This window comes from Panthera pardus, unplaced genomic scaffold (assembly GCF_024362965.1).
Source record: "Panthera pardus isolate Hobbes unplaced genomic scaffold, ASM2436296v1 HiC_scaffold_17, whole genome shotgun sequence".
Taxonomy (NCBI): domain Eukaryota; kingdom Metazoa; phylum Chordata; class Mammalia; order Carnivora; family Felidae; genus Panthera; species Panthera pardus.
This window is the reverse complement of record NW_026526732.1, coordinates 147536117-147563537: the sequence shown is the minus strand read 5'-3', so window position 1 is coordinate 147563537 and position 27421 is coordinate 147536117. Positions and strand designations below refer to the sequence as shown.

The following is a 27421-nucleotide window of genomic DNA, read 5'->3' as shown; positions in this document are numbered from 1 at the left end:
GGTGGGTTATTTAATCTCTCTGAGCTTCAGTTCTTTAAAAAATGGGAATTAAAGTGATAAAGTAACACTCACTGAGTATTTGCTGTGTGTCAGGCACACAGCAAACGCCTTACACAATATTGGCTATTTCGTCCTCATAATGGCGCTCAGAAGTACCACCATTGTCCCCATTTTACAGAGGTGGAGACTGAGGTACAGAGAGGATGAGGACTTGCCAAGGTCACTAGCTGGTAAGTGGCAAAACCTGGACTTGCACCCCAGCTGAGTGGCTTCCAGAGCCCCCGCTCTTACCCCTTCCATCAGGATGCCCCTTCCGGCCTCTCTGCAGTGTTACCGTGAACTGCATGTGTGGTGTGGTTCAGGACACACTGTAGTTTCCCGAGGGGCTTGGGTCCTCTCCAGTCTTGTTTTACCTGTGCCCTCCACCTTCTCATGCCTGTGGGTGGCTGGAGCCAGAGTCTGAGCTCATTGGCTTGTCAGTCACCCAGCGCCATTCTGGACACATTAATAGGCAACCGCCTGGAAGGTCACTTGGTTAGTGCCAGTCCTCGGAGAGTTGATGACCATTTTAACACCCACCTGCCGGCTGTCACTCACTCCACACCGAATGCGACCTCCCCTGGCTTCTTGAAAACCTCTACCAGGGCTGTGCCTCCTGATCCATTTGGAATGGGTATTTGGGCTCCATGGAGTCCCGGTTGCTCCTTATAGAAACCGGCACCACAGGGGGAGGAGAGGAGGGAGCGAGCGTTGCTTCAGTTTTTCAGGTTATAATGATCCCAGTAATTGAGACACCGAATTGCAGATTTAAATCGCTTGAAAGTAAAAATATCGTTTTGTAATGCCGGTGTTAATAATGTAAACATTAAAAACGAATTAAATACTTAGCTGTATTGTGGGGCACAATCGCCTGATTTTTCTTCCTTCAACTTACTCAACCAGAGAAAATGATTGGCTGCAATATGCAGATATGTTACCACCAAAAGTGGGTCTGGATTTGCTTGGGAGAAGTTAGTCACTTAATGCCCCTGCATAGAGGTGAGCCCGGGGAGGGTCGGGCTGGCAGTAGATTGCGGCCCTTTTCCGGAGGTGAGCTGTTTACCAAGATCGGCGGGTGTTTGAGGTGTGCTGGGGTAGGCCTCGGTGGGGTCCTAAATCATAGCCCAGCATACCTAGAGCCCCTCCGCTCTGTGGAGACGTCTGTCCTCTGCCCTGGGCCCTGCCTCCCTCCCTTCACTCTGCTCTAGTGGATGTCACCTCAGAGAGGTCCTCCCTGGCCCCCAGTTCAAGGAGTGGCCCTGCCACTCTTGGCCCCCGCAAAACACTAGTCACTATTCGACAGCAGGCCCTGGCGGTACAGTCATCTCTCAGTAAACGATCTGAAGAGAACAGATGGCATTAGAGTACAGACCCGGGTCCCCTGGCCTGCCAGGTCCCACCTGACGCCCCTGTAAGATTCTTCTCTTGAGAGGTCTGAGGGAGAAGGGTGAAGGGCAAATCAGGAGCAGATCGATTTCTGGATTCAGATTAGCCCTCAAACTTCCTGTCCCTTTCCAGGGCAGCCTAGGAACAGAAGAGGGAAGTTCTGAGCGATGCCTAATGAAAAGGACCCAACCTGGCCACAAGTCAGCCCGGCCTGGCTGGTGCTCAACTTGGTATTGTCCCAGAGCTGCTTCCCCCTCCCTCCCTCCCTCCCCTCCAGTTCTTGGCACCCACGCCTTCATTTCAGCTCCTTCCCTCATCTTCTGTTTTCTGTTTTTGGCCACAGTGGATGCAGATTTAAATCAAAAGTCAGAAGTTTAGATCATTTTGAAGAGCTGCTGATGAGTGGCCTTGCTTGGCCATTTGTTTTATTAGACCGCTTCCTGCGCTTTCCAGCATGGGCTACAAGACTCCAGGCAGCTGGGAAGAGTGATGGGACTGCCAGGGTGCTGTCCAGAGGCCCAGGGCTTCCTGATGACATTGCGTCATGGAAAAGCTGTAATAACACTGTCGCTTCCTCTTCAATCACACCGCGACGACAGAGGGAGGAGGCAGGGCTGGGTGACTGGCTCCCAGGCTGCCCTTGGCCCCCCTTGGTGGGGAGGTCAGGAGAAGGTTATTCCTCTGCATCACCTGTCTCGAGGACCCAGTGAGAGCTCCTGGGGGCAGATGAGGCAGCTGAGGTAGGGAGACGTGAACCAGGTCCACCAGCGCTCTGGGCTCACCCTCACTGTATGAGGACATGGCCAGGGGAAGGATCTGCTCAGGGCCCGCAGCTCTGGCACTGCCAGGCCCCTGTTGCCCCCTGTGCCCCCTTATGTGCTCTTTGTGTCTTTCTTTCTCCCTCCTTAAATCAGGTATCAATTTGACACGAGGATCCTGGAGGTTATAATAGAGACTGACCGGGGTCTCATCAAACCCGTTTCCAGGCACACAAACTACATCTCAGCCTGCTGGCATCTGGGCAGGGCCCATGCATGGCTGGTTCTTGCCTATGGAATGTGTGCGTGCCTTCTCTGTGCTGTCTCACTCTTAGTCCTTGAGGCTGATTGAAGGTGGTGGTGTCACAAGATGAAAGGTCCCTGGATGACTGTGTGGAGCGGAGGCTCTCTGCTGACCAAACCTGATTGTAACATGAAGCTCCTGTTATTGGGGAGCGTTTGTTATAACGGTTAACCCACCCTGACTAATCCCCGTATGTTTCTCAGTTCAAGGGAGAAGAGTGCTCCCCAGCACCGGGAAAGGGAAGCCAGCCAGGAGGCCCTTCTGGGCTTCCTGCAAGAGGGAGCAATAGAGGTGGAAGGTTGGGAGGTCCTTCTCAGTCCTCAAGTGCTGGGCTTTCTCCAGGTCTATCTTTATCTCTCTTGGTACCTCTTCACATCAGCCCCTGTGGCCCACACCCTCCGCTGCTGTTCCCTGAGCAAAACCCTTGATTCCTATTCCCACGCTCATCGATAATACCTGCCTTCTTAATCACCTCTCAGACTTGCCTCCCTTTCAAGGCACAGCACCTCCATGATCACCCCACATGGCAGTGAGCCCTAACTGCCTCTCCTCTCCTGGGTAGCACTCTGTATGGCTGAGCAAACGGCTCCCATGCCTTGTCGAAGCCGCCATGGTATTTTCATATGAGAGGCTTCACTTTCTTATGAAGTCATAAGGTTCTTAAGGATAACGACACGATCCTCACTCTTCCTTGTTTTCTACATCGGCCCTGGCACTGTGCTGTATGTACCAGGCACTCAGAAAGTATTTGTTGGATGGATGAATGGAAGGAAGGAAGGACAGATTAATGAAATCACAAATGAATGAGCTACTCAGCCAGATTTTCAAGTGTCTCTACCATCTGGGCTCACTCCACTTCTCTACTCTTCATTGTACTACTCCCAACCACAGAATCCTCATTCTGGATGGTTTGGCAGACTCGTGAGCATGCTGGACTTTTCCTTGCCTCCACTCAGCCAACCCCTTCCCTGTTCTTGTCACCCTTCAGCGCCCAGATGAAGTCTCACCTCCTCCGACAGTTTCTATGATGTGTGTTGTCTGTCAGCCGACCTCTTCAACTCTTAGGATTGATCATCTGCACCACACAGATGAATCCTCTATATCATTGGGTACTGTCTTATGCGGTTTGTCGTCAGTTCATGTGTCTTATTCTTGCCCCCTCAACTAGAATCTATGCTCCCAAGAGCTGGATCTTCCCCAGTGCTTAGCAAAAAAGATGGACAGGGGAGAGCTTCTCAGGTCGGTGTACCCTTGCTGGTTACTAGATATTCAGGGCTCCCTCACCCCTCTTGCCATTTTAAAGTAAACTCCCATTAGAGATTAAATACATACATGGCCGCCATCTTCTCTACTTTCCGTGCCTCTCTGTTCTTCTCCTTCTGTCCGGGTTTACGGTGCTTGGGTTGACTCATTCAGCTGGGTCAGCAAAGCCTCATATACATTTCAGACAGCAGCGACCCCTGTGAGCCCAGTGGTCTGGGACGCACAGTCTAAAACCACTAGCCAACTTTGCCCCTTTCGACAAACTGTGCTTTTGTTGGTGACATCTTCAGGGGCAGGTGGGGATTTGGGCTGGGGCTTGAGTGATTGGTGGAGGAGGAAGAAGTCCTCATATGAAGGGTACTGTCAGATAAAGGAGTGACTAAAGGGAAGAAGGGTCATGTGGGCAGGAGCGAGCACAGCGATGGCAGCACAGTTAGTGACATGGGTGGCCAGCCCTAAAAGACTTGTATTCTAGCTGATCATCCCCCTCATCCTCAGGCAGGTCCCACAGCACCCAGGGCTGAGAACGGGGGCAGGAATCAGAAGCGAAGGCAGGGAGCTTTGGACTTGGTGAACCAGATTTTCAAGCAAGGAAGTGGCCTAGAAAAAGCAGCATTTAGGGCTCCATTTTGTCATTAGCAAATATTTAGTTTTCGGCTGACTTCCTTTTGCTACCCAACATACTTGGACTCACTTCTCCCACCATGGGTGCAAAGCATGCAAGTTAACACATCGTTACCTCAGCCAAACCTAATTAGGGAAGTTAACTTGCTTTGAAATCTATGTAATGTATCCTAAAATTAAACAATGTTTTTTGTTTTTTTATCCAGGCCACTCTTTCCTTCTCTAAATGTGGATTTTGGAAAGTTGATGGTAATTAGCCACGAGAATACAGAAATTATTTAACTCTGTATTGTCGAAAGTTCAGATAAAAGGACCACCTACTTCCCAGGCCTGCTACCTGCCTTGTAGATGCATGGAAATATTGTATTAGCCACCATTTCCCAACCACGGATCCCCAAAGGATTGCAGGAAATCGGTGAACTGTTCTTGCTGTATACTCTAGTCAGCCATAAATTGGAACTTTCGTGCACTGTGATGATCAGAATAAACAAACAGAAAGGGTAATAAGGCGCACCAAATAATCACTGGTGACCTCAGCAATTTTATTAACAAATTTATTTCCCTAATTGGGTAACGTATCTTAGTGCTCGACTCAAGGGCATTGTAATAGGTTTCCACACTGCAGAAGAAGGAATTAATTAGAACTGTTTGCTCTTTGTTCCGTATTTACACTTGTCCACCAGTCTTGTAAACATTGCGCCTGGTTTCTTTGGCCCTCCAGGCTTCTCTCTTCTGACTCCCCCACCCCACCCCCAAAATAAATAAATAGAAAGCGGGGAGTGTAATGTAACATCAGTGGCTCATTCTTTTGTGCAATCCACCCCCACCTGGAAGCTGCATTTCATGGTTAGAGCCATTTTGTGGCCAGATTCTGGCAGAGTCATCACTTCCAATAGGTACCCGGAAGTCTAGAAAGAGACCCTTACCTCCACGGGAAACAATGGAGAACCTGGGGTCTTGATTTGCCTGGGCTGTATCTGGATTGACCTTGTCCATTCAGACCCTGGGCAGGAAGGTGGTGAGATGGGCAGATCTGTTCCACTTCTTCCTGCCCCACAGAGAATGCCTCTTAAGAAGGTAAGAGACGGTCATTCATTATAATGTTGTATCTGCCCTTGGAGTGGGCAGCCCATGCGAGCAGACAAGCCATACACTCATGAACGCCCTCTTCGAGTCTTCTTCAAGTAGAGTTTTTTGCCTCACAGCTTGCCAAGACTTCAGCATGACAACAAAAAGCATTTTTAAATGCGAATTCTCCAGAATCTCACTGTAATGCTGGCTTCTCACTCAAGCTGCAGCCTTCCAGTATACTCTAAAATGGTGCCATTTCACACTGCGTGTCCAGCCTCTGACGACCAGCATTAGCATAAGATGCCAGAGTACATGGAATTATCTCCAGAGCTGGTTTCTTTAGCAGCCATTAATATGCCACGTATGGCTTTCGAACATGGATATAATGATTACAAAGACCTCTAACAGTGTCTAGAGTACCCCGGCTGCCAATAGGTCCCTTTTGATATCTGCGCTCCAGAAAAATCTGGATAGGCCCAACAAGCCTCATTCTCCCTCTTGAATATCCTGCAGGATCTGGATGAGGTTTTCCAGGCCAAAAATATAGCCTGGATCTGGTCCATCATAAGTGGTATGCTCATTCCAGGAGCCTTTGTATGTTGTGTGAGCAAAGTCGATCATCCGGATGTCAACTTTGGAGAGGCTTCCAGAAGAGCTGCCGTGGTCCGGCTGCAGAGCCTCCGGAGGATGCAGGCCCTCTGAGGTCCTTTCTGGCAGCTCCTGCCCATCATAGATGATGAGGAGAGAGCTGGAGTAGAACCGGTACGAGCTCTGGTTCCGAATGACCAAGAGGAGGGCCCGAAGCTGGCGCTGGATGGGTTCCAGGAGCTCTGTCCGGAGGCGGGTTCCATCATGCAGGAACTGATGGAGGGCTTGTCTGAACCCCTCAACAGAGAGTTTTCTTCCATAATACTTGTCTTTGCAGAGAAAGTGCTTCTTATCAATTTGATAAACCTTCCAATAAAAAGAGAAAGAAAATGTGAAGAATTGCCAACTTAAAAAAAATATTGTCCCTGCTATGGTTGCAGTGTTACAAGCTAACGTGATATATAAACAGATTTCCGGGAGATGCAGGGCAAGAGTGGCTGAAATGAATGGAAGGATGATCTTTCATCAAGCACCAGTGGAACTTTCACATTTTAAAATGCTTTCTGTGCAAGCCTTTAATAGGAATCCAAGGTGTAAAGATCCTTCACCCCACAGAGGTGACCCTCCACCCATGAGGAAAAGCTTTGGATTGCCTTTCTTGTGAATTTCCAATGTCATCCTCCAAATCATGATTTAAGCCCTGGCTTCTGGCCCTCTTCAATTCAAATATTAGCAAACCCAAGCTAGTAAGCTTTAGCAGGAATCTGAAATCACAGCCAATGGCCTTGGAAAGCCAACTAGATTCAATTTTCCCCAATGAAGTTTATAAAGTCCTTTCTCTGCAGATTCTAAGGAAACAGTCAGAGCTCTTGGGGTAGAGCAGGGTGACTGAAGAGAAAAAGATAAAAAGATGGGCTCGATCAGGTATGGATCAGCCAGTGCAGCTGAGGGGAGCCTGGATTGGGTGGGTGGGGGGTGGTTCACAGCAGGTCTGTGGGGCTGGTGGGTCCTCCTTGGCACCAGCTCCTCTCCCCTCCCCTGTCATGTCTTGGCCACAGGAAAGGAGCAGATGGAGGAGATGCTGACTGGGGGGACAGTGGCAACCTCTCCCATTTCATTCAGATGGCAGAGGCTGTACCAAGGCCAGTGGCTGGCATGGCCATGACTTGGCACACCTTTCCCTGGCTCACCTGGGAAGGGCAGCCCATACCTGGCCAAGACAGTTTCTCAGGTCTTTCCTGCCTTCAGATTATGTGATATGTTTCTACCAGTGTGGAAAAAAATCAGAAAGATATGATAGACTTGCTTTGGAGGGCTGGAGATCGGCTGCTAAATTAGCCGTCATAAATACACGACGGGTGTCACTGTCTAAATAAATCAGATCAATTTCAGAAGATTTGAGGTCCAGAGAGAGATTCCATTTACACCCCAAATCATCACACTGCATTCTCCTGAGGACTGCGTTCCAAGCCTCCCAAGGGACATCTGTGCAACAAATTTATAGACTCAACTTCCAGCTTCAAGGGGTGGCAGTTTCAATTAAGGAAAGCTTGAACGTGTACCGTCAAATCGGTGTCTGGTTTTGCTTTGAGGAGATAGACTGTAAGAGTGAACGCGTGGGGAAAGTTTATTTCTTCCCGTTCTGCAGCCCCTCTGCCACAAGCCACATCAGAGCTGCAAAAAACAGGGTAGAGTCTGGGCAATAAAAAAATTAACCGTTCCTTTGCCTCCGCTGAACAGGTTACCACCTTCCCACTTCACTAACCAGAACAGGCAGCGAAAAGCAGAAAAGGTGGAGGAGGAAGAAGGAATGGCTAATAAGAATTCAAAGAGCAGAGTGCCTCAACAGCCCCTGAGAAGGAGAGGTTCGACTTTATCATTCAAGTAATTGAGGAAGCGGAGTGCGCCAAGTGAGTGAGTGAGTGGAGAGACTCCTTTTCAGCTCTTTCCTCAGCCCCTGCTCACACGCTGCGGTCAAAGGTCTGCTCTCACTGTGGGCAGGACCCACGTGGCTGCCGGGAAGTTCAGCTGCCAGAGACCCTGAGATGGAGTTTAAAAAATGGTGGATTTTTGACACCACTATCCTGAAAGGGTCTCTTAAAAAAAAATTCCAGCGTGTCACAGACCAGGATATGCATTTCCGGGGCGGAAGGGCTGTGCCCGACTGCCTCCTGTGTTGCTTCCCAAGCGAAGGGCTCCGTGGGCAGTGGTGGCAGTTGGGAGACACCCTTGCCCCACAGTGGACGTGCCAGGACGCCCCGTCCTCCAGCGGGCCCTCTGCCACCTACCTGCATGCCGCAGATGCGGACGCCCAGGCAGGCCGATGTGCTCTGAGCACACTTCCTCATGTGACGGGCCTTCTTCTCCTCGGACACATCGTCCCCGTGCTGCCGGGTCCCCATCTTCAGGTCAAGGATACAGGGGTACTTGTACTGTGACACGACGTTTTCCAGCAACAGAAACCCTGGTCACGCCAAGTTCAGGAAGGCTCCGAGGACGTGAAGGCCCCCACCCTGAGTGCCAGTCCTTCTCTCCCTTCTCTCCTTACAGACAAGTCCGGCGTCCCTCTTAAGAATTCAGGTATTAGCTTTGCAGGCTGCTTTAATAAGTCCATTTACTTAGGGGGAGTTTATGAGCCTGTGAGCTGCTTTTCCTTTTCCTTTTTGCTCTGAGGTTGAAATTTAAATGCGGGCGTGAAATCCCTGGCAGGCCATGCCCAATTTACATTTTATGGCAGAAAATCATAAGGCTAAAACCTCAAGTCACTGAATGGGCCAATACCTTTTGGGAGAAGTGGGTTGATGTTAGCTTTGGAGATGAGTTGCAGGAATATTAATTTCAGCGGAGTAATTATCCTGCAAAAGCTTCTTAGGGATTAGGGTTGCAGATGTGTCTTAGTAAACACTGTGAAACCAGTCACTCGTTTGCAGGAAGGAGCCCGGCGCTGACAAAGGGGCATTGCAAGCCTAAATGTGCTCGCTGAGAACATGGCAGCCTGAGGATGAGGGGGGAGTGACTCCTCTAAGAGTCCACTTAGGGGCACTTCCCTAAGGGGGGAGCCACACCCCCTCACACCATCAGCTCCACAGGAAGACATCTGCAGGGAGGATTTGGAGGGATAGAAGAGGGGATGGGGTGTGCCGCCCCCACCCGGCGTGGCAGTCATCATTCCTGTCTGCCCCCAGAGACCCCTGGCCCAGCCCGTCCTTGCTTCCCTGGGTGGCAGAGCCAGCAGCCTGACCAGATCCCAGTCTGACTTCCCCATCCGCTCTGATTTTTTTTTTTGGAGAGATGAGATTTCTTCTAGGTCCTAGGCTTGAGGGCTTGTGCCTCAAAGTCTCCCTCACGTGTCAGTCTCTGTCTCGCCACCCACCCCTCCCCTGGCCCTGGCCCTGGCCCCCTCCCACCTCCGTCGGCATGGCTGTTCTTAATCCCCACCCCCACCCCACTAGGGGGCAGGGAGTGCGGGCAAGGATACGATGCAGCTGGTTCTCCGGGTACTCAGTGCACAGGCGGGTCAGGTGGGCCAGGTGGCACTGCAGACCCCACGGGTTAAAGCTCCTCCTCTCGGCCTGGTTTCCATTAGCATCTTCCACCAGCGAGGACACGTGGGCGTTGAGGTGGAACTCTGACCTCAGGAGTGACGTGGCTGAGCTGTGGGCGAGGGAAGCGCACGACAGTCAGGGCACCGGTGCCTGTCCCTGTGACTGGGCTCTCCTGGGCTGGACGCTGAAGTGCACTGTCCTGGCTACTCTCCAGGAAGCCTGCGGGGCCTCGGAGAGTCCCTCCTGCCGCATTCAGGCCCTGGGCACCAGATCAGGCCACACTGCCGCCCTGGCAGGGGGTCTCTCTAAACCCCATAATTCATTAGAGCGTGTCACCTCATCAGAGGGCTGTGGTGGTTTCAGTTCACTTGTAAGTGATCTGGATTACTCTCGCACTATTGAGGCAACATAGCACGGGGGCGGCGACCCTGCCTGGAATCAGAAGTCTCGGGGTTTAGGCTGTTTGTGTGCCGTGTTGTTATTTCCTTGAGACCTCAAAATGCCAACAGGGGTGGGAATCAGGGATCCTTGGTCCACCCTCTCTCCTGTCCTGTGCACCTTGGCTTCCCCATCTGTGAAACGGAGATAATGTGTACCCGCTTCCTGATGCTGAGCCAAGAGGCTTAATTACATCCGCTGTGCTCCTTGGGGAAGGGAGGTATTTTCATTGTATTAGCTCCCTTTTGTTTCCCCGTAAATGGTTTATAAGTCCCCAGGGGTGCTTTCCATCTCAGAAAGGTCAGCTAACAGTATCAGAGGTTTTGGAGACCTCTCCAGGACCTCGGGTGCCCCGAGCTGCCTGCGTCTCCTAGGTCCCACAGGGTGGCTGTGTTGATCTCTCTCCTCGTCCCTTCCTGGCCCTTAAGGAAAGGTGATTTCTGACTGCCATTAGCCACTTTTCCTTCGTGTCAACTGTTCTGGGTCTTTGCATTCCACCCCCTCCCCCTACCAGAGACACTTCATGGTCTCAGTGAAACAGGTATGTAATTAAACAAGCGTGTACTAAATGCCTGCTCTGTGCAGGACTCTGCATGTGCGGCAGCTTCTGAGAGAAAGGCATCGGAGTCCTCCCTCTAAAATGGCACGAACGGAAGTCCTTTCGTTTCTTTGGTCACATTGGTGTTTCTAGATGGAGCCTTCATCTGAATTTCTCACTTTCTTGGCCCCATTGGGGAGCTGCTAGGCTTGGCCCAGGTGGGAGCGGTGCTGATCCCCAGTGGGTTTCTGTCATCCTGCCAAGTGGCCCTCACCTCTCCTTGAATGAGTGTGCCAGCTGAGTGTGCTGCCACTGGGCGAGGGTGTGGGCGCCACCGCTGCCGCTGGTGGTCTGCTGGAGAGTCTGCCATATTGCCACTGCCGCCGACTCCGTGGAGACCTTGAAGGGCCCCCGGTTCTCCTTCAGTGGGTTCGCTACCAGGCTGAGATGGCCTCGGCTGTCTTTTCGGAGATGCACCGTGATGGTGCCTGCAGAGCACACGGGGGGAGGGAGAGGAGGGGAAGACCAGATGGAATTTACCTGGTGGACGCGTGACAAGGGGTGACATCCTTTTGAATTGTAGTTTTTAATGGCACTGATCGACCTCTCCGCTTCCCTAACTCTCCTCTCAAGGAAGAGCTATGGGGACTGTTCCAGAATGAGCCCAGGGCCATGGAGCCTGCAAAAAAATAGCCTTGGGCTGATCTGGGCACAGCCTCTGCTTTATTGCATCTCTCTGCCCTTTCTTGCTCGCAAAGCTGGTCCTGTACATTTTGTTCTCCTCTTCTGGTTCCTCTGGGCACAGTGGCACCTTCCCAGTGACAACACCGCTCTTCCAGAGGAGCCCAACTTTGGGTCATCAGAGTCGGTCCTCTGCAAAGAGGGCCCCCTCTCCCAGGGTGGCTTTGTGGGAAGTTGGGGCCCATCCCATGCCTCCCCTTTGCCTCCTTCATCATCCTTGCTCTCCCTTCCTTTAATCTATGTCTGACCAGCTCCTGCCAGGAAGCTCGCCTCAGCCTTCTGGGGGCTCTGCTTCTCTGTTGCCTTCATTTATACCCTGTCCCCGCCCCATCTCTGGCTTTAACACTGATGCTCACCATTTCCTTCAGTTAGACACATAGCACATGAATATTATTGACAGAACATGGTTCTTTGATATAAAACAGAGGACTGGTGGGATTTCTCCAGCTATGGTACCTCCTGACCATCGGTGTTTGTAATCAAGGCACGACAGCCTGCTCCAGTCGCTGCTTGTGAGAGTGAAGAGGGTAAGGAGACCCAGTGAACAAATGTGCTAATTGGGCTTCCCCTCCACGACGTCGGCCAGGTCAGGTAGTTAGCTCTGGCGTGTATGTCAATGCTTCTGTGGGCACCCCCTTTTGGATTTCTTAGAGGGCACAGCCCAGGTCTTCCTCCGTGGGGCTCAGTATCAGTGGGTGCTCAGCCTCGCCAGAGTTCTGGTGGAGGTGGAACCCTATTCTCGGTGGTGGCAGGAGACAGCCATGTGAATGGTTTTGTGAGGACTGGATCTCTGGAGTTCTTAGTTCCCTGTTCTTCTGTAGCTGATGCCATGAGTATTCAGTTTGCTCCTCCTCCCACCAAGCTTCTCTCCGCCTGTCTCCAACCTGCCTTGTGCCTCAGAGGCTGACCCTGTGGGGTGCACCAGTGGCTTCCTTGCCCCCCCCCCCCCCGCCCAGTTTCCCATGGGTTTGGCCATTGGAGGACATTGGCACTGGCAGGAGATGGGGCGGGGCGGGAGAGAGGTCGAGGTACTTATCCCAGCGGCGCCCTCCCTGCTGCAGCGTCATCCTGTCCCTCTGGGGCCTTCCTCTTGCTGGGTCAGTGACACCACTCCCTGACTTCGGCCCTTCAGGTCTAGGGATGGTTACAGCCTTGCAGTGGTGCTGGTCCCTGGGTGCCTCGTCACCCCCAGTTGTTCCCTTAATCCTGCATGCCCTTCTACGAGCAGTCCCTCTAAAAATTCTCTTCATTTAAACCCCTTTAAACACACCGCTCATTTTCTGCTGGGACTCTGACTGAGAGAAGGTGGGTTGCATGTGATCACGTCCTCTCAGGTATTCATTTCCTCCCCCGACCACTTGGTCACTTTCTCAGCACAAGTGGTAATTTCTGCTGAACCAGCACTCAAGGCAGCTGATTTCCCTGCTCGCGTCCCTGCCCGGGCTGGTCAGGGCGGACGCTCATTTTCAGGGCTGCTCTATAATTCAGCAAGTCGCTCTTCAGGGCCATCTGCGTCTGGCTCAGCGGTCTCTCTGGGCCAGTCCTGTCATCTCAGATTCCCAGTGCCCTAATTTTGCAGCCTGACAGTGACATGCAGTTTTTTTCCAGTTCCTTTAAAAAAATTCCGCTCTGCCTCAGCATCTCTCAGGCCCCTGAGTCCTGTGAACTAGTGATGATACTGCTAGTAATACTGTACCTGAAGCTGGCATTTTGTAGTTTACCTGCACACTGGCACGCATCTCTGGGTGGAGCCCGCCTGAGCTGTGCCGCTCGTGAGAACAAGGGCTGATGCAGGTCAGGGCAAGAGCTACCGTAGTGATAATCTCTGCCAGGTGCCAGCATTGCGTGCTTTTGCTTTGTTTCCACTGAGTGACAGTTAGCCTGTAAGGTGCTGCCTGTGGTCACCGAGACTCAGAGAGCTGGAATAACTCGCCCGAGGTCACACAGTTTGTGAGGAGTGGAGCTCTGAGAAGGCCACACCAGGTGCGGATACGGAAGAAGGAACAAGCTGTACCACGGAGCCAGGGACTTCATCGGGAGACTCCGGTGTCATCATGCTGTGTTTACTTGTGTGTAGACGAGGGACACTCCTGCTGTGTCCCTGTCACATTTGTTTTGGCCATTCTGTTCCGTGGGAACAGACAGAGAAGCCATGAGGCCACCAATGTGTGAGAGGGTCATCAGTACAGAGGGTTGGGAGTGCCGAGAAGCCTGAGGACATGGTGTTTACATTTCCATTCCTGTTTTCTCAGGCAGGAGGGTCTCTGTGCATGATCTGGGGAGGAGGACTGACCTAGAAGCCAGCACCAGGCCCCAGAGCCACCACTCCACAGTGGAGAAAGGAGAGCACCGGCCTTGGTGCTTGTCCTTGAGGAGCTTGGAGTCTCCTGGCTGCCTGGGGGAGCCCTGGATGGTGTGCCAGCCAAGGGCAGCACCCTTTGGGGACTTGTAAAGTTCAGCTCACCGTCTGGCCTCTCCCATCTGTGGGACTGTGGTGCCAAGCCTGCAAGAAACCGCTGTCTCGGGGAGCCTCAACCCCGGGAGGCTTCCCTGGAAGGACAAGAAATGTGACCTTCATCCGCTTCCGTAGGCTCCAGCTCTTGTCTGGTCTCATCAGATCTGAGTGTCTAAATAAATGGAGGCGAGCAGAGGTGCAGAGAACCCAAAACCAATAAAATCCAAAAGGCATTTCTATTTCTCATGTTGTCAGAGCTACACAGCCAGACTCCAGGTCTGTGCCTTCTTGCTCCGGCTTCCTGCACGCCTCTGGCTCTGTGTCTCCATCTATCTGCCTTCCCTCCGTCTCCCACATCACTCTGCAGCTCAGCCCAGACCTTCCTTCTGAAGCCTGAGACCCATAGCAGATAGCCGCCTGGCCGTCTCAACATGCCAGCTCTTTACCGAAGCAGCGTGTCAACGGAATCCAGACTCCTCGGGCCCTGGATTGGTTTGTAGTCAAGAATCATGGTGGGCCTGGCCTGGCTTTCCAGCTTGCCTTGTGTGTCCGTGGGAACTAGGCCTCAGAGGGCCATGGGCTCCCGGCACTCTGCCGCCTCTGCCTGGCCAGGGGAGCCCTGCCTGCCTGCTCACCAGCCCTCCCCAAGCACCTCAACCTGCAGCCCTGCCAGCTGGGCAGACAAGAGTGCTTATGGCCCAACCGCCATGCCCGGAGCATCTCAGCAATTTCGGTTTGGCCAAGCAGCTTCCCCAGCCTCCATGAATATACTGTCATGCATTTATTTTTAAGCTCGTGAGAGCATTTATTTGCCGGTGTCTGTAATATGAATCTGGCTCATCCGTCAACCAGCTGGACCTAGAAGTATGTCCTTACTCACTCAAAGCTGACAGGTACACTGGGAGGCAGAGGGATGCAGCCCCTAAGATGTCATGGCCAAGGAGCCCAGCAGGAGGTCGAGGCAAGCTCCTGGCATGGGGAGGCTACCCTTGGGAGTGATATCCCTGCCTAACACTCCCTGATGCCACCACAGCACGGGGCAGTGAGAAGGGAGAGGGTGTGCTCCATGGCATTGCAGTGGCCACTAGAGAAACAACCCCTCTCTCTGGGGCCATTCCCATGGGGGACAAAAAGGGAAACCCCCCTGTGGCAGCCTTGTGGGCCTTCGAGCCTCCCTGATCTAAGGTCACTAGCTGAGCGGATCAGGGCAAGTCACATCCCCTCCTTTGTTGGGCTAGATGACCCCCTGAGCACTGGCATGTGAGGAGCCCATCTCTTGGGTGACCGTGCTAGTGGAGCGGGTCTGGGTGCCCGAGAGCCCACGCTTGGGAGCCAGACCTCGGAGCTTTGAATCCTGGCTCTGCCTCTCACTGGCTGTGTGGCCTGAGGCAAGTCATGTCGCCTCTCTGTACCTCAGTTTCCTCACCTGTGAAACGGGGATAGTAGTAGTAGCTCCGTCAGAAGGTTGTCGTGAGGATTGAGTTAACACGTGGAAACTACTGAGTGAACATTAAGCTGACACCACTTTTCTTCTCCGGTGAAACAAGAAGCCTGCGCAGCCCGAGGGCCCTTGTAGGGACTGTTTCCCATCTAAAACCTGACCTCAGCAACCTGTTCCAGGCATCTGAGAGTGTGAGGGTCCTGGTTCGGCGCCTTTCTCTAGTGTCTCCCTAGATGGGTGTTTCCTTAGGTGGTGCCTGGCCTGTGGCACCTCGTGGATTGTGTTCTGGCTGTTGAGTGAATCCGTGTTTCTGCATCATTGAAACCTCATGTTTGGGTGTTGCCCCAGTGTGGAAGCTCTGCCTCACCTTCAGCAGGGCTGTGTGGTCTCGCCGGAGGGTGTCATGTGTTTCCCTGACCCAGTCCCCTCCCGACTTGTGTGGAAACGGCATCTCCTAGGGGAAGGCAGAGACTGAAGCATGCTCTATGGCCATTGATACACGTAGCTGTGATGCCTTGGCTGAAATTAATCTATCAAGTGATCAGGGCCCTAAGGCAGGCAGTACTGGGGATGGGCCCAGCTAGAACTGGGAGGCAGGGTGGAGTAGGGGTCTGGACAGTAGACCAGTGCCTGAGGGTGCCTGAGAGTGGTGCCATTGTTCTCCTGCCCAGAGGAATGGGCACGTGTAGATGGGACACAGGGAGAGCATCAGGATGGGGTCCTGCAGACCAACCAGCCTCTTTCACTTTCCTGCTTTGCCTGTGGCCGTCCTGGCAGTCTGTCTCAGCTTCAGGGCTGTGTCCAACAAGTGTGAAATGCTGTGGGCAGGAGGCCACCCCACGCAAGATCCTGCCACCGCTTTGCTAGGTTGAGTTTAGTTGCAAAAGGACAGACATTCATTCCAGTGGGTGCTCTGACAAGATGGGCAGTGACCCACAACTGATGGGCAACACCGGCCTACGGCCCCAGAGGCCCCAGGGGAGGCCCACACAGGCTGCACACCACCCGTCCGCCCGTCTCTCAGTGTATGATGCTCGTGGGTCTTGTCTCAGACTCTCAGAAGGTCTTGACAGGCTGGGGCTGAAGCAATGCCTAGGGCTCATTGACCCCCTATCAGTCAGTCTCAGTCTGGAACACGCTAAATACACATTCCTGGACCCTGACCCCAGGGGTTCTGGTTCACGGGTCTGGAACGGAGCATGGGAATCTGCATTGTAACCCACACACCAGCAATTCTGGTGAAGTTGGTCAATCCCAGGTCACACTCTGAGAAACACCCATAAAGATAGGCTCCATCCTTCCCAAGTATCTTCATCATTGAAATGCAAGTGAGTTTTTGACTGACTTATTTGGAGATTATCATCACTTTTACTACAAATACTTAGATAATGAGGGCAGAAGCTTGTAGTCACAACATCTAAACACCTTTAAAAGAGATTTTTGGGCACTCATCCCATTGAGGGGCTGGAGGCTGGCAGAGCCCTGTGAACTGCATTTACTGAAGGCTGGGTGTGCATAAAAAGCCTGCCCCATGGATGCTGGCCGGCTGCCAAGAGTGCCCCTGCCTGGAGTCCCACAGACGGCAGCCCTCCCCACCCCGCCTTCACTCCCCAGAACCCACCTTGTGCTCGGATCTAGAACATACACTGCTCTGTACCCAGTTTCCCCAGCTAAACCTCAAAGACAACCCATGGCCCTGGCTTTGCCACAAGTTGAGGGCAGGAATTCTGGTTTTCTAAACCTGTCAGGTCCCAGCTCCTTCATGCCCTGACCCAGGCCTGAGGCTCCTCTCACCCGCCTGGGCCTCCAGAGGTGAAGGAGGCCTCAGCCCGTCCTGTCTTTCCCAGCCCTGGTCACGGGACCCAGCCATGGCACTCCTGAAGCACAGACCGGATACCCTAGCAGAGCAGGGTGGGGCTGGGGTATCATTTTATTCCGTTCTCAATTCCTCGAAGTCTGGTGGCTTGCGCTAATTTGTAGGGTTGCCAAACGGCATTAGACTCCAGGCCCAGAGGCCTGAAAGGTTCAGAGAAACTAGGACAGTGAAGGCCAACCGGGCTGTGGGAGGGGGGCATGTCTCCATGGCAACTCTTACACACACCACCCGGCACGAGGAAACGGCGGGCGCACGCGGCTAGGCCTCACCCAGTGTGGCAGGCACAGAGCCGTGTCTGGACACTCACCTTTGTACTGAGGAGTGAACCGCTTCATGGCCAGAGGCAGGGATTCGTAGAACCTCTGCTCCCGGGAGACGAGGGGCTTGCACACAGTGTGCTCGTCATACTTCATCACGCTCAGGTGCCCCCCCACCTGGTGCAGGAAGGGCTCTAGCTGCACGCCCACTCTGGCATCCCCGGCATCCGTGCTGTCCTGCACAACCATGTATCCACAGGAGGAAGGCCTGGGGTAGGGGTAGCGGCTCCTGGACAGGAGGCGGGCTGTCAGTGTTCCCCAGCTTTCTCCTTCTTGGCCTTCGCCACCGTCAGGGCACAGCTGTCTCTCTGTGAGCCTGGGAGGGGACCCCTGAGAGCAGAGGAGGAAGGTAGAAATGACGTGAGGGAGACGGGGTGCTGGGGGAAGCAGAAGGACCCACGGTTCCTAGCCACGACCCACTGGTAGTTGAACAAGACTGTAAAGAGACATCAATCACTTCCAGAATAATCTGTTGCAAGAAACTGGTAACAGTGATTGCCTCCAGGGAGCCAGGATGAGAGGTAGACTTCTGTAAATACTGTTCTGTGCCTTTTGAATTTAAATACTGAAACAATTAAAAAAAAAAAAATCAAACAATACACACAACTGCAGCCTTCCAGAATGCAGAGATCGTCTTAACTCCTGTCATGGTTCCTGCCTGCCTTTGGGAACGTCCGTTCCAGGTCCAGAATAGAGCAGAGTCCCCGCTGTTGGGGCACTCGGCCTCTTGCCTGGATGGGCTTAGGGGGTACAGGAAAGCTTCAGTTTTGTACGGCACAGCTGTGCACATCCGTCTGCATCATGGCTCCACAACATAATTGCTGTGTGACCTTGAGAAGTTACCAAACCTCTCTGGGCCCCACTTTCCCCATCTATAGAAAGAAATCGTAAGGATACCTACCTCATGGACTTAGGACAAAATTGAGATAAAGCCCATGAAAAGGTTAGCTGAAGGCCCAGAGTTAACTACTCAATAAATGTGATTTATCATTATTATTTCTAGCATTATTGCTGTGGCGGTCGTATTTTCCCAACAGCTCTGGGTTGTAAGAAAGGGAGCCTTTCTCACTGCCGCTTTGCACATGAGGGAAGCGAGGCGTGAAATGCCCTACCTGGGCTCTGGTGCGGACCAGGAGCGAGACAGGAGCAAAGTGGGGGCCGCCTGTCTCTGGGCCTTGTCCTCTGTTCCCTGCTGTTCCCTTTCCCTCCTGAAGGGTGGGCTTGCTGGAACTCTGGGCTGGAAATGCAGCCCCAAAAGACTTCCTGACTTTGTCTCAGGAGAGTGCCAAGGAGACACTGTGAGGGGAGGCTCTTCTGGCCACATACGTCCTGTCCTGTGTGAGAGGACATTCTCACAGGGGTGCCCATCACCGCCGAGTTATTAATTCTCTTCTCTGCTGGACTCCTGGCCACGGATGCCACCAAGCTAGGCAGGACTGGACATGATAAACATTCTAAATGACCTTCAGTCCAGACCACGGGCACGGCCAGCTGGCTGCATGCACAGAGTACCTATCGATTTGTTCAGGACCCCAGCCCAGAGACACCCCCGCCACCCACCTAGACCTCTGGCACCAGGTGGCAGTGAAAGCCTCAGCCCAGCCCATTTATATGCCCCACAGCCCTACAAGGGCCTCTTTCACGTTGGCTACTGTCTTTCAGGCCACAGAGTGAGTGCCCCTTTAGGAAGGGTGAGGCGTTTTGTCTGGTATGTGCCTTTGCTTTGCTGGATGCAGGGTGAAGCTTCTGAGAGCTGCCTGCGTGGCTGGAGCGTGACTGGGGAGGTTAGGGCTGTGGGGCCAGGCGACAGGTGTGTGTGTTGTGGGGGTGGGAGCTGAGGCCCGATGGCAAGGGGCCGAGCTGACACAACAGCCTAGGCCTTAATCCCGTCTGCTCTAAGACGGCACAGACAGAGCCCCATTTGGAGCCTGGTCCACAAGCTAGGAAGGTGGTAGGAGGCATCTAGATGCAGAGGCAGATCAGAAATTGGCTCGGGGATCAGTTGGTATATGACAAGATAGCACAATTGTTTGGCAAACCCAATTCTGCTTGCAAATTTGGCGAAGGCAAGAAGGAAGAAAGAAGAGAAAAACCAAAGTGGCCCAGGACCACCAACCAGGCCTGGCCTTGCTGAGCAAGCGCCGACAGGTCCATCTGGTATCCCAGGCAAGCCCTCATGCAGCCGCGCTGGGCGGCCCACCGCCCTTCTTCCCCACGCTCCTGTCTCCCTAAGGAGCTCTAAGGACATCAGTGTCACCTTGCTGTGGTGGTGTGGGGAGGAAATAATAAATGGTGATAAACCCAGAGTGCTTTCTGTGTGCCAGGTCTCTGTTATATAGATCAACCCAGTTAAGCTTCACAACTACCCTATGAGGTAGTGTTAGCAGTCTGTTTCACGGATGGGGAAAATGGGGCACAGAGAGGTTAAGTAACTTGTCTATGCGCACGATGCCGTTAAGGACGGGGCAGGGATTTGAACCCAGACACCTTAGCCCCATAGCGCATTTACCCGCCATGCTGCGGGGATGCTGAGGGCTGCTGTGGATCCACTCTGACAGTCAGGAAACTGAGCCCCAAGGAGGCTGGGACTTGGCCAAAGTCGCCCGCAAGTCACTGGCTGTGCTAGGACGGAACCCAGGTTTTCTTGTCCCCCAGGCCTGGTCTCTCCTTTCCTGACCACCCCTAGCCTTCCTCCTCCAACCTGATGAAGTAAGTGCTTGTCCTAGTGGTGGGTGGGCTCCGTACCTCTGCAAAAACCATCATGAGGGGTCCGGGGAGGTCTACCTATAGAGCTGGGGCTTGAGGTACTTTCTGGCTAAGGATGTCAACAAGACCCGAGAAGCACTGGCATTCCCAGATGTTCTCAGGAGCCCTGGCTGAACTTTCTCAGAGAGCGCAGAGCGAGCCAGGAAGACCCTGGGTCTCCGAGGCAACCCATGGCACAGCAGTGCAAACTTAGGGTGGGTCATAGTGATGGGGAGTCTGATGGGTAGTCAGCTTGTACTTAAAAAAAAAAAATCTAGACTTGGGGCACCCGGCTGGCTCAGTTGGTAGAGCATGTGACTCTTGATCTTGGGGTCATGAGTTTGAGCCCCATGTAAGGCATAGAGATTACTTAAAAAAAAAAAAAAGTTAAAAAAAATCTAGACTCAACAGGGCGATGGAGATCCTTCCTCTCGAGGGTCTCCTTAGGGTATAGAGGAGGTGATAGCATAGTACAGTATGATCTGGGGTTCTGACACAGGTTGGTGCGAAGGGGCAGAGGGAGGCTGGAGGGCAGTGGCATTCACACCAAAGCACCTGCCTGAGCTGGGCAGGTGGGCTTTGTGCTGCTCAGGGAGGCACACCGTGGCTTCCCCTTGACACTGATGCTGACCTTCCATTCCCAAGGAAACTCAGGGTGTCACTGTCTTTGCGTGCAGCCTCCTGCTCTGTGGGAATGAGCGAGGGAAGACCTCCGTTCTTCCCCATCCTCCCTCAAAAGTCCCGGATAAGTAATTCAAGCTGACAGATCTTTCTCAACCCAGACCTTCCTTTTGCCACATGCAGGCATGTCTGTCATTGGCGTGGGCCTTGGCCTTCGATCAGTGCCTCTGGGCCCTGTTCTGTTTCCTCAGAGCACTGGGCAAGGAGTCCAGAGCCCACATCTGTACCGGGCATTCCCACTAGCTTGCTGAGGCCCCTAGGACGAACCGGTAACATTCGTCTGAGTCTTGGTTTCCCGCCCACTGCCATAGCCTTGTCACGATGCTCAGATGACAAAATGCACAGCATTCCTTTGTGGAGTCCTCTCCCCAAGCGTCTCCACCACTCGAGGCTTGTCACTGCGTGGGTTGTTCTCGGGACTGACTCAGCTTGGGTGCTGGGAAGGCAGGTGAGGCGCCGCCTGAGACAGGACCTTACAGCCCTCTGACACACTTGCTGAGAACGCTGGGCTCTCTCTAGTGCGTCAAAGGGAGACAAGTGTCGCTCTCTCCAGCCCACGCCTGCCCCCAGAGGCCCACAGCTGCCCGCCTCACCCAGCATCCTGCCCTCGTGTTCCTTGGGGAGGGAGGAGGAGGAGAGACCGAGGGAGGGAAGAGGGTCAGATGCCCCCAGCCAGAAGAGCTCAGCTTAAAGCCCCCTCCCCCCGGAGTGGTGGACAAATGGCCCCAGGTCCCTGTGTCCTCCTCCCCTGTCTCTGGGTTATGTCCTGAATGAAATAGCTCTGGGCTCACTCCAGGAGACTCAAGGGCTAAATTCTCTGATGGGCCCCCCATCCAGCTGGTTGTTAAATGCCTGTGTGAGTGCAGCCCCAAGGGTCCTGAGTCAGCCTGCTCTAGGGTTGCAGGACACTCTCTGGGCTGGCGGGGGGGGGGGGGGGGGAGGGTCATGGACAGCAGGGCCTGCAGTTGTATTTGGCTTCCAGAATGGAGACAGATGACAATACAAGTGATGCCAGGGACAGTGACAGAGGCCACCATCAAGCTGAGGTGGATGAGTGTCTCATGGCTCATCACTACCAGTTGGCACGTTTTATTTCCTGAGAGTCTGTGTGTGTAATCTCTACCTACATGCGAAACCCAAGTTCGTTAAAAATTACAGAAGATAGGCCTCTTTTCAAGCTTACCACTGCCATTTTAGAGGAAGATGGCAGGCGAAACCACAAATCAAACTTGTACCAGTGCAAACTTGGACTAGATTAGTCCTGAACTATATCTCATGAAAGCCTGTCAGTTCCTTATACCTGGAAACAAGCTGGCTGACTGCGGTCATTGTCAGCGCTGTTCACAAAGAGTCCGGTCTTTCCTGTGGGAATGTGGGATGATTGCACTTCCCTTGCCCTTTGGAGGTAAGTACAGCCACGTGATTTGCCTCCACCAACACAACGGGATCGGGAGTGACATACGTCATTTCTGGTGGGAGCGGTAAGCAGTTCCACGGTGGCCCCGGTCATCTCGGAAGCATGGTCACTCTGAGTGACTCTGCATGTTGGATACGCAGCCTAATAGAGAAATACATCTGTGCTCTAGTAGGCCCCTGAGATTTGGGGGTAGTTTGTTATACAACACAGCCTGGTGCATCCTGACTAATGGACCAACTCACGGTCCAGTCCCCAGCATGGAGCCTGGAAACGGAAAGCGACCTCACTTGAATTGGGCCCTCAGATACTTCACTGCACAAATATATCCTACATGATGGTAGCTACTCCTGCGAATCACTGGCTTTATCATCCCCATCTCTGTTTCTGAAGAGAGTCATTTTCAGGTGGAGAAACTGAGGGTCTGAGACGTTAAAGAGCTTCCTCACAGCCCAGAGCTAGTGAGTACTCTAGGTGGGATTCAGCCATAGGGGGCCTGTCAGTTCTAAAGGCCTGAGGGTCAGGGTCCTGTCCGAGGCCCTCTCCACACTGTGTGCCTTAGTGGCCAGAAACGGGGGCCTTCCAGGAGCTTGCACCCGGCTGGGCAGTGTGCTGCTGGTGGACGGGGTCCGACGGGGCGCTCAGCGGTGTGGATTCGCAGTGCCGAGGGTGAAAGCCCCCTCCTGTGGGCCTCCTGTGGGCCAGTCTAGACCTTCCCCAAGCCACACCACCATCCAGCATCGTCTTCCGGCTGGAACAGTAATACCCTTGGAGCACGATAACTTCTCAAATGTATATAAACACTTTGGTGATTACCAAAATACAAATTCATTTAAAGGCATTACTGAGTTCCTAGTAGTTTTTATCAGCATCCATTTTCTCAATCAACGGATACTAAAAGTATAATGAGTATCGCAGGGGGACTCGTAGGGAACAAATTATGTTGAGATGGAGCCCTGGTTGAAAAGGTTAGGAGGGATACTGCTGTCGGCTGAGGAGGGGTGGCGTCACGGGTCCAGGATGGGGTCTGAGACGGGGAGAGATGCCGGCTGGGCGGTGGGGGAGGTTGAGGAGGGGCTCTGAGTGGTGGTAAGTCTCAGGGAGGGGATGTGCAGGGAGCAATAGGGAAGAGCCAGGACCAGCCAGGAGACCAGAGGAAGGGCTCTGAGTGGCGGTAAGCCTGGCCTGCTCAATGCCCTCCGAACTGCTCTAGTCACTGGCCTAGAGGGGGCACAGAGAGGGCCTGGCCACACGCACCGGAGGTGCCCATCTGGCTCCTGCTCAGGCCAGGGAGGAGGGGGCTGCTTGAGACCGTGAGGTGTGGAAGCCTTCCAGACCGCATCCCCATAAGTCTGATGGGGGAAGCATTCAGGGTAGGAGATAATTACGAAACAGCTTGTGTCAAAAGCAGACCGCAGTATGAGATGTGTCAGGCTGCGGACTCAAAACCAGCATGGTTTATGGGTGCCCTCTCGCCTCTGAAGCTCTGCCGTACATTTCACGGGTCTCTCGGAGCCAGAGGTTTGGTACAAGTACCATTCAATGTCTTTGCGATGCCCAAGGGAGCATTTTTTTAATCTATTAGAGATGAGAGGACCCGAAAACCGTTTAAAACTGCTTAGGTCGTAATGGGCAGGAGGATTTTGGAGTTTCTCATGTGGCAGAGGGTTGTGTATCATCCGGGGCCATCCAAGCCGGGAAAGCACAAGATTATTTTCTGGGGAAAAAAAAGTCGTGTTTTAAAATCCATTCTAAAAATGACTCAAGGGCTGTAGGATGGTGTGTGCCCCCCGTCTGCGTGGTCCCCCACCCGATGGGATCAATACCGAACACTGGGGGACTTCACACGTCACCTTCCCAGCCGTGGCTGAAGTATGTGGCTTTGCAGAGCCTCTGTTCCCCAGGGAAGGCTTGACACCCAGAACCACAGAGCAATGCTTCATATTCCCCAGTCACACAGACTTATTTCGGGGCTGATTTCATCCTTTGAGAGAAGATTTTTTTTCTCTCTCTTTCCTTTTCTCTTAACATTTAAAATCTCCCAATGTTCCTCCAGTTTGAGGACCAAATGCGATTTTAATACAGCGATTATTAGTTTAGAAGCCCTTCAGCCACTGACAAATGTCCTTAGCAGCAGCAGCAATGTTCCGAGCTTGCTGTCAGGGCGGGAGACGCATGGGCCAAAGATGACTCAAGAATCCAAGTGCCCCTGGAAGGCCTGCTCTGGGAGAGGCAGAGGCTGGGAGGCTTCTCCCTCCCCAACTCCTGACACATCTTGACCTCGTGACAGCACCACAGGGCCTCGGCCACCTTGCGCCTGGCTGGTAATGGCTGCACAGCATCTTCCAACTCCCTGCACCCCCTCAGGACCTCACCCCCTTGAAGCTGCGTCCAGGATCTTGGATACTGCTCACCACCCAGACCTGCACATTTCCCAACCTCTGGCCCCCTTTGCCGCCTCTCCCCACCTTTCTCTTAAGTACTACGATCAGCAGCCACCTGCCTTACATAAGAGGCCTTTGAGCCAGAGATAGAAGGTTTTGTCAGTGGTTAGCATGGCAACTTTGTGGCTGCAAGAAGAAACGGCCTTTTAAGGTCAAAATGCGATAATGGGTGGAGCAAACGTGTGAGCGTGCGGCCGAATGTGTGAGTGCGCGTGTGTGAGTGTGTGGTCCCCACAGAGTGGGACTGGCCAACTCTGGTGAGCGAGCCTGTTGAGGGAGAACGCAAGCTGGCATCTCCCCAGCAGAGGGCAGCAGCAGGCATGCCAGAATCGCCCAGCGAGGGAGTCACTGCAGCCCACACTCCACAGCCAGCCAGCCCCGGCCCCCGAGGGGGGGACACATCCCGGACCTGGGTTTGCTAGGCCTGTCCTCACAGAGCCCAGAACGGTGGCTGAAGGGCCTGCCTTACCCAGGGCCGGTTTCTCAAGAATTCAGAAGTTGGCACCAAGGTCAATGCCCCTCCACATTCCCTCCTCCTCTCACTGCACCCCACTTTTTCTAAGGGGTATCTGGCCGGAGGAGTGGGGGGAGCTTCCCGCCCTTGGTGAGGCATGTTCTGAGGAGTGGCGTGCCTGGCTCCATTCACAGGGTGAGGCCAGGCACAGGGCTTGCCAAAGAGGGACAGGGCACAGGAGCTGGAGGGCACCTTTGAGTTGAGGGGAATGTGGTCCTCGGCCTCTCCGCTCAACCAGTCCCTCCCTGGGGCAGCTGGACCCCACTCCCCCTGCAGCTACAGGTGCGCCGGTCCTGCTCGATGAGGAAGAGTAACCAGCACTCAGTGAGCCCCCGCGTCTCCCATTCCTGGAGCTCCTCCCGGCCTCTCATCTTACTCCCCTGAACAACCCAATGCTCGTAAAGTTGATTGCGGTTCCCTGTGGCTGCTGGTGAACAAGATAGCAACCATACGGCAAGGATTTATTCAGGTGCCCTCCTCCCAGCAGGAGAAAGCGGGGGGGGGGGGGGGGGGGGGGTGGGGGGGGGTGGGGGGGTGGGGAGCCATGGGATAGCTCAGCCTGGCCTGCTGTCCCCAGGATGCCCTGGGACAGAGCACTGGGAGGCTCCCAAGGGGCCACAGGCCCTTTGCAGAGGAGGAGTTTTTCAGATCTCTGATAAGGAGATCTGAGGGAGTTCTGGGGGAGCACAGCACAGGAGGGGACCAGGAGACCTGGTTCTGCCTCAGATTCCCTGTCCCTTTCTCTCTGGGCCTCAGTTTCCCTTTCTGCACTGAGAGCTCTCTGACCCAGCCATATTCTCACCCTCCTGTGGGACAACCGGCCCTTCAAGTCAGCAAGGTGGGTTGGGGGTGGGGGTGGGGTGGGGAGTGGCGGGAGGTGGTTGGCGGAGCCGCTTTCAGATTGAAAAGGACTTAGAAGACATAGTGACCCCGTATACCTTGATTAGATCCTGGTGTAAACAAAGCAATATGAAACATCTAGGGGGGCATTGGGGAAATTTGAATATGAACTAGATGTGGACGTTCTTTGCGAGTTGTTAATTTTGTTAATGGGATAATGGCATTGGGGTTGTGTAAGAACTTACTGAAGTACTTTGAGGGGATTGTGGTGATGTCCATAAACGACTTCAAATACCTTGGCCTTAGAGTAGTCGATGAAGCAATTACGGCCAAGGTCAAACAACCGTGAAAAACCTGGTGTAGGATATGCAAGCATTCATGATATCATGTCCTCAACTTTTTCCTGTAGGCTTAAAGTTTTTCATAGTAAAAAAGGTTTAGACATAAGTTGGTAGCTTTTAAAAACTGGAGAAGCCTGGGTCCTGCCCCATGGGATCAGAATCTTTGGAGAAGGAACCTAGCGTGGATGTTTTTAGGTCCCCAGAGATCCTGAGGACTGTGACAGGCCCAGACAGGTTCAGGTCTCAGGTTTACTGGAGGGCCACGAGGACCCAGGGCAGGGGGGCCCCTGGTGGTGCCGGTGGTCTACCGACACTCCACGGGGGCACCCCGTACCCAGGCCACGGGCTACTGCCCACGGGCCCTGACATCATCCCAGCCTCGTGCACCGCCCCCACCCTGCGGAAGGGTGGGGCTGCTGGGACAGGACACACCGTTCTGGGAGCCCAGGGGGCATTGCCAACTTCTCCTGGGACAGCTGCCGCTGTTAAGGGTTAAACGGTGGGAATCATTGGCTCCAACCCCTGTACCTGCCACACAGCTTCCTCTACAGTCCCAGCGCACCAGAACCCTCCCAGCCTTCATGGAGGAGCCAAGGTTAGAGACTTCTGGACACCCTAGGAAGGGTTGGAATTACTCTAGGGGAAGGGCACAGAGATGGGAGAAGAGCAAACGACAGAATTTCCATGTCCCTGAACCGACCCAGCACCCCCTCCATATACACAGGTACGCACAGATGTACAGACACACACAGACAGACTGGCACCTCCACTGGGTAGAGCCTCGTCGGGATGTAGGGGGCTGCCCTGTCCTGCACGGACCCTGAGGCCCCATCAACCAGGCCCTCCCTGCCCTACCCCTGAGGCAGCACTCACCAGGGCCTCCTTCCTGGAAGGGCAGCAGGGAGTGTCTGGAAGGGAAGATCCAGTGGAAAATAGTCTCTTTTTTCAGTGCCTGCCTGACTGCAGGCCCTGGGCAAAGAAAAGGCCCTTCCCAGTGTCCAGCACAGAGAACTCACTGTCCACTCTAGCGCTGGTGGAGAGGTCTGCCTAGACTCAGG

At 53.6% G+C, this 27421-nt stretch overlaps 1 protein-coding gene and 1 long non-coding RNA gene across 2 annotated transcripts in view; one reads left to right on the top strand and one right to left on the bottom strand.

The window, feature by feature from the left end:
* LOC109271457 (uncharacterized) overlaps positions 1 to 5164 on the top strand; it is an 8196-nt gene extending 3032 nt beyond the window's left edge. Inside the window, exons 2-3 of the long non-coding RNA XR_002081966.2 lie at positions 179 to 230; positions 4581 to 5164. This is a non-coding gene — a long non-coding RNA (uncharacterized LOC109271457). The remainder of the gene's footprint in view (positions 1 to 178; positions 231 to 4580) is intronic.
* IP6K3 (inositol hexakisphosphate kinase 3) lies at positions 4876 to 27421 on the bottom strand. The gene is made up of 6 exons (XM_019456795.2): positions 27237 to 27421; positions 17375 to 17714; positions 10829 to 11042; positions 9512 to 9687; positions 8322 to 8497; positions 4876 to 6399 (listed from the first exon to the last, which is right to left on the bottom strand). Exons 2-6 carry the CDS (start codon positions 17571 to 17573, stop codon positions 5932 to 5934), a joined length of 1233 nt encoding a protein of 410 aa, XP_019312340.1. The 5' UTR covers positions 17574 to 17714; positions 27237 to 27421; the 3' UTR covers positions 4876 to 5931.

What these genes read in the sequence shown, in the direction of transcription:
- IP6K3 (XM_019456795.2), bottom strand. Translation starts at nt 17,573, where the DNA reads ATGGTTGTGCAGGACAGCACGGATGCCGGGGATGCCAGAGTGGGCGTG. An exon ending in CCCGGAGAACCAGCTGCATC is followed by an intron (nt 8,498 to 9,511) that starts GTATCCTTGCCC and finishes TGGCGTGACCAG; the next exon opens with GGTTTCTGTTGCTGGAAAAC. An exon ending in TCCGCATCTGCGGCATGCAG is followed by an intron (nt 6,400 to 8,321) that starts GTAGGTGGCAGA and finishes TTTTATTGGAAG; the next exon opens with GTTTATCAAATTGATAAGAA.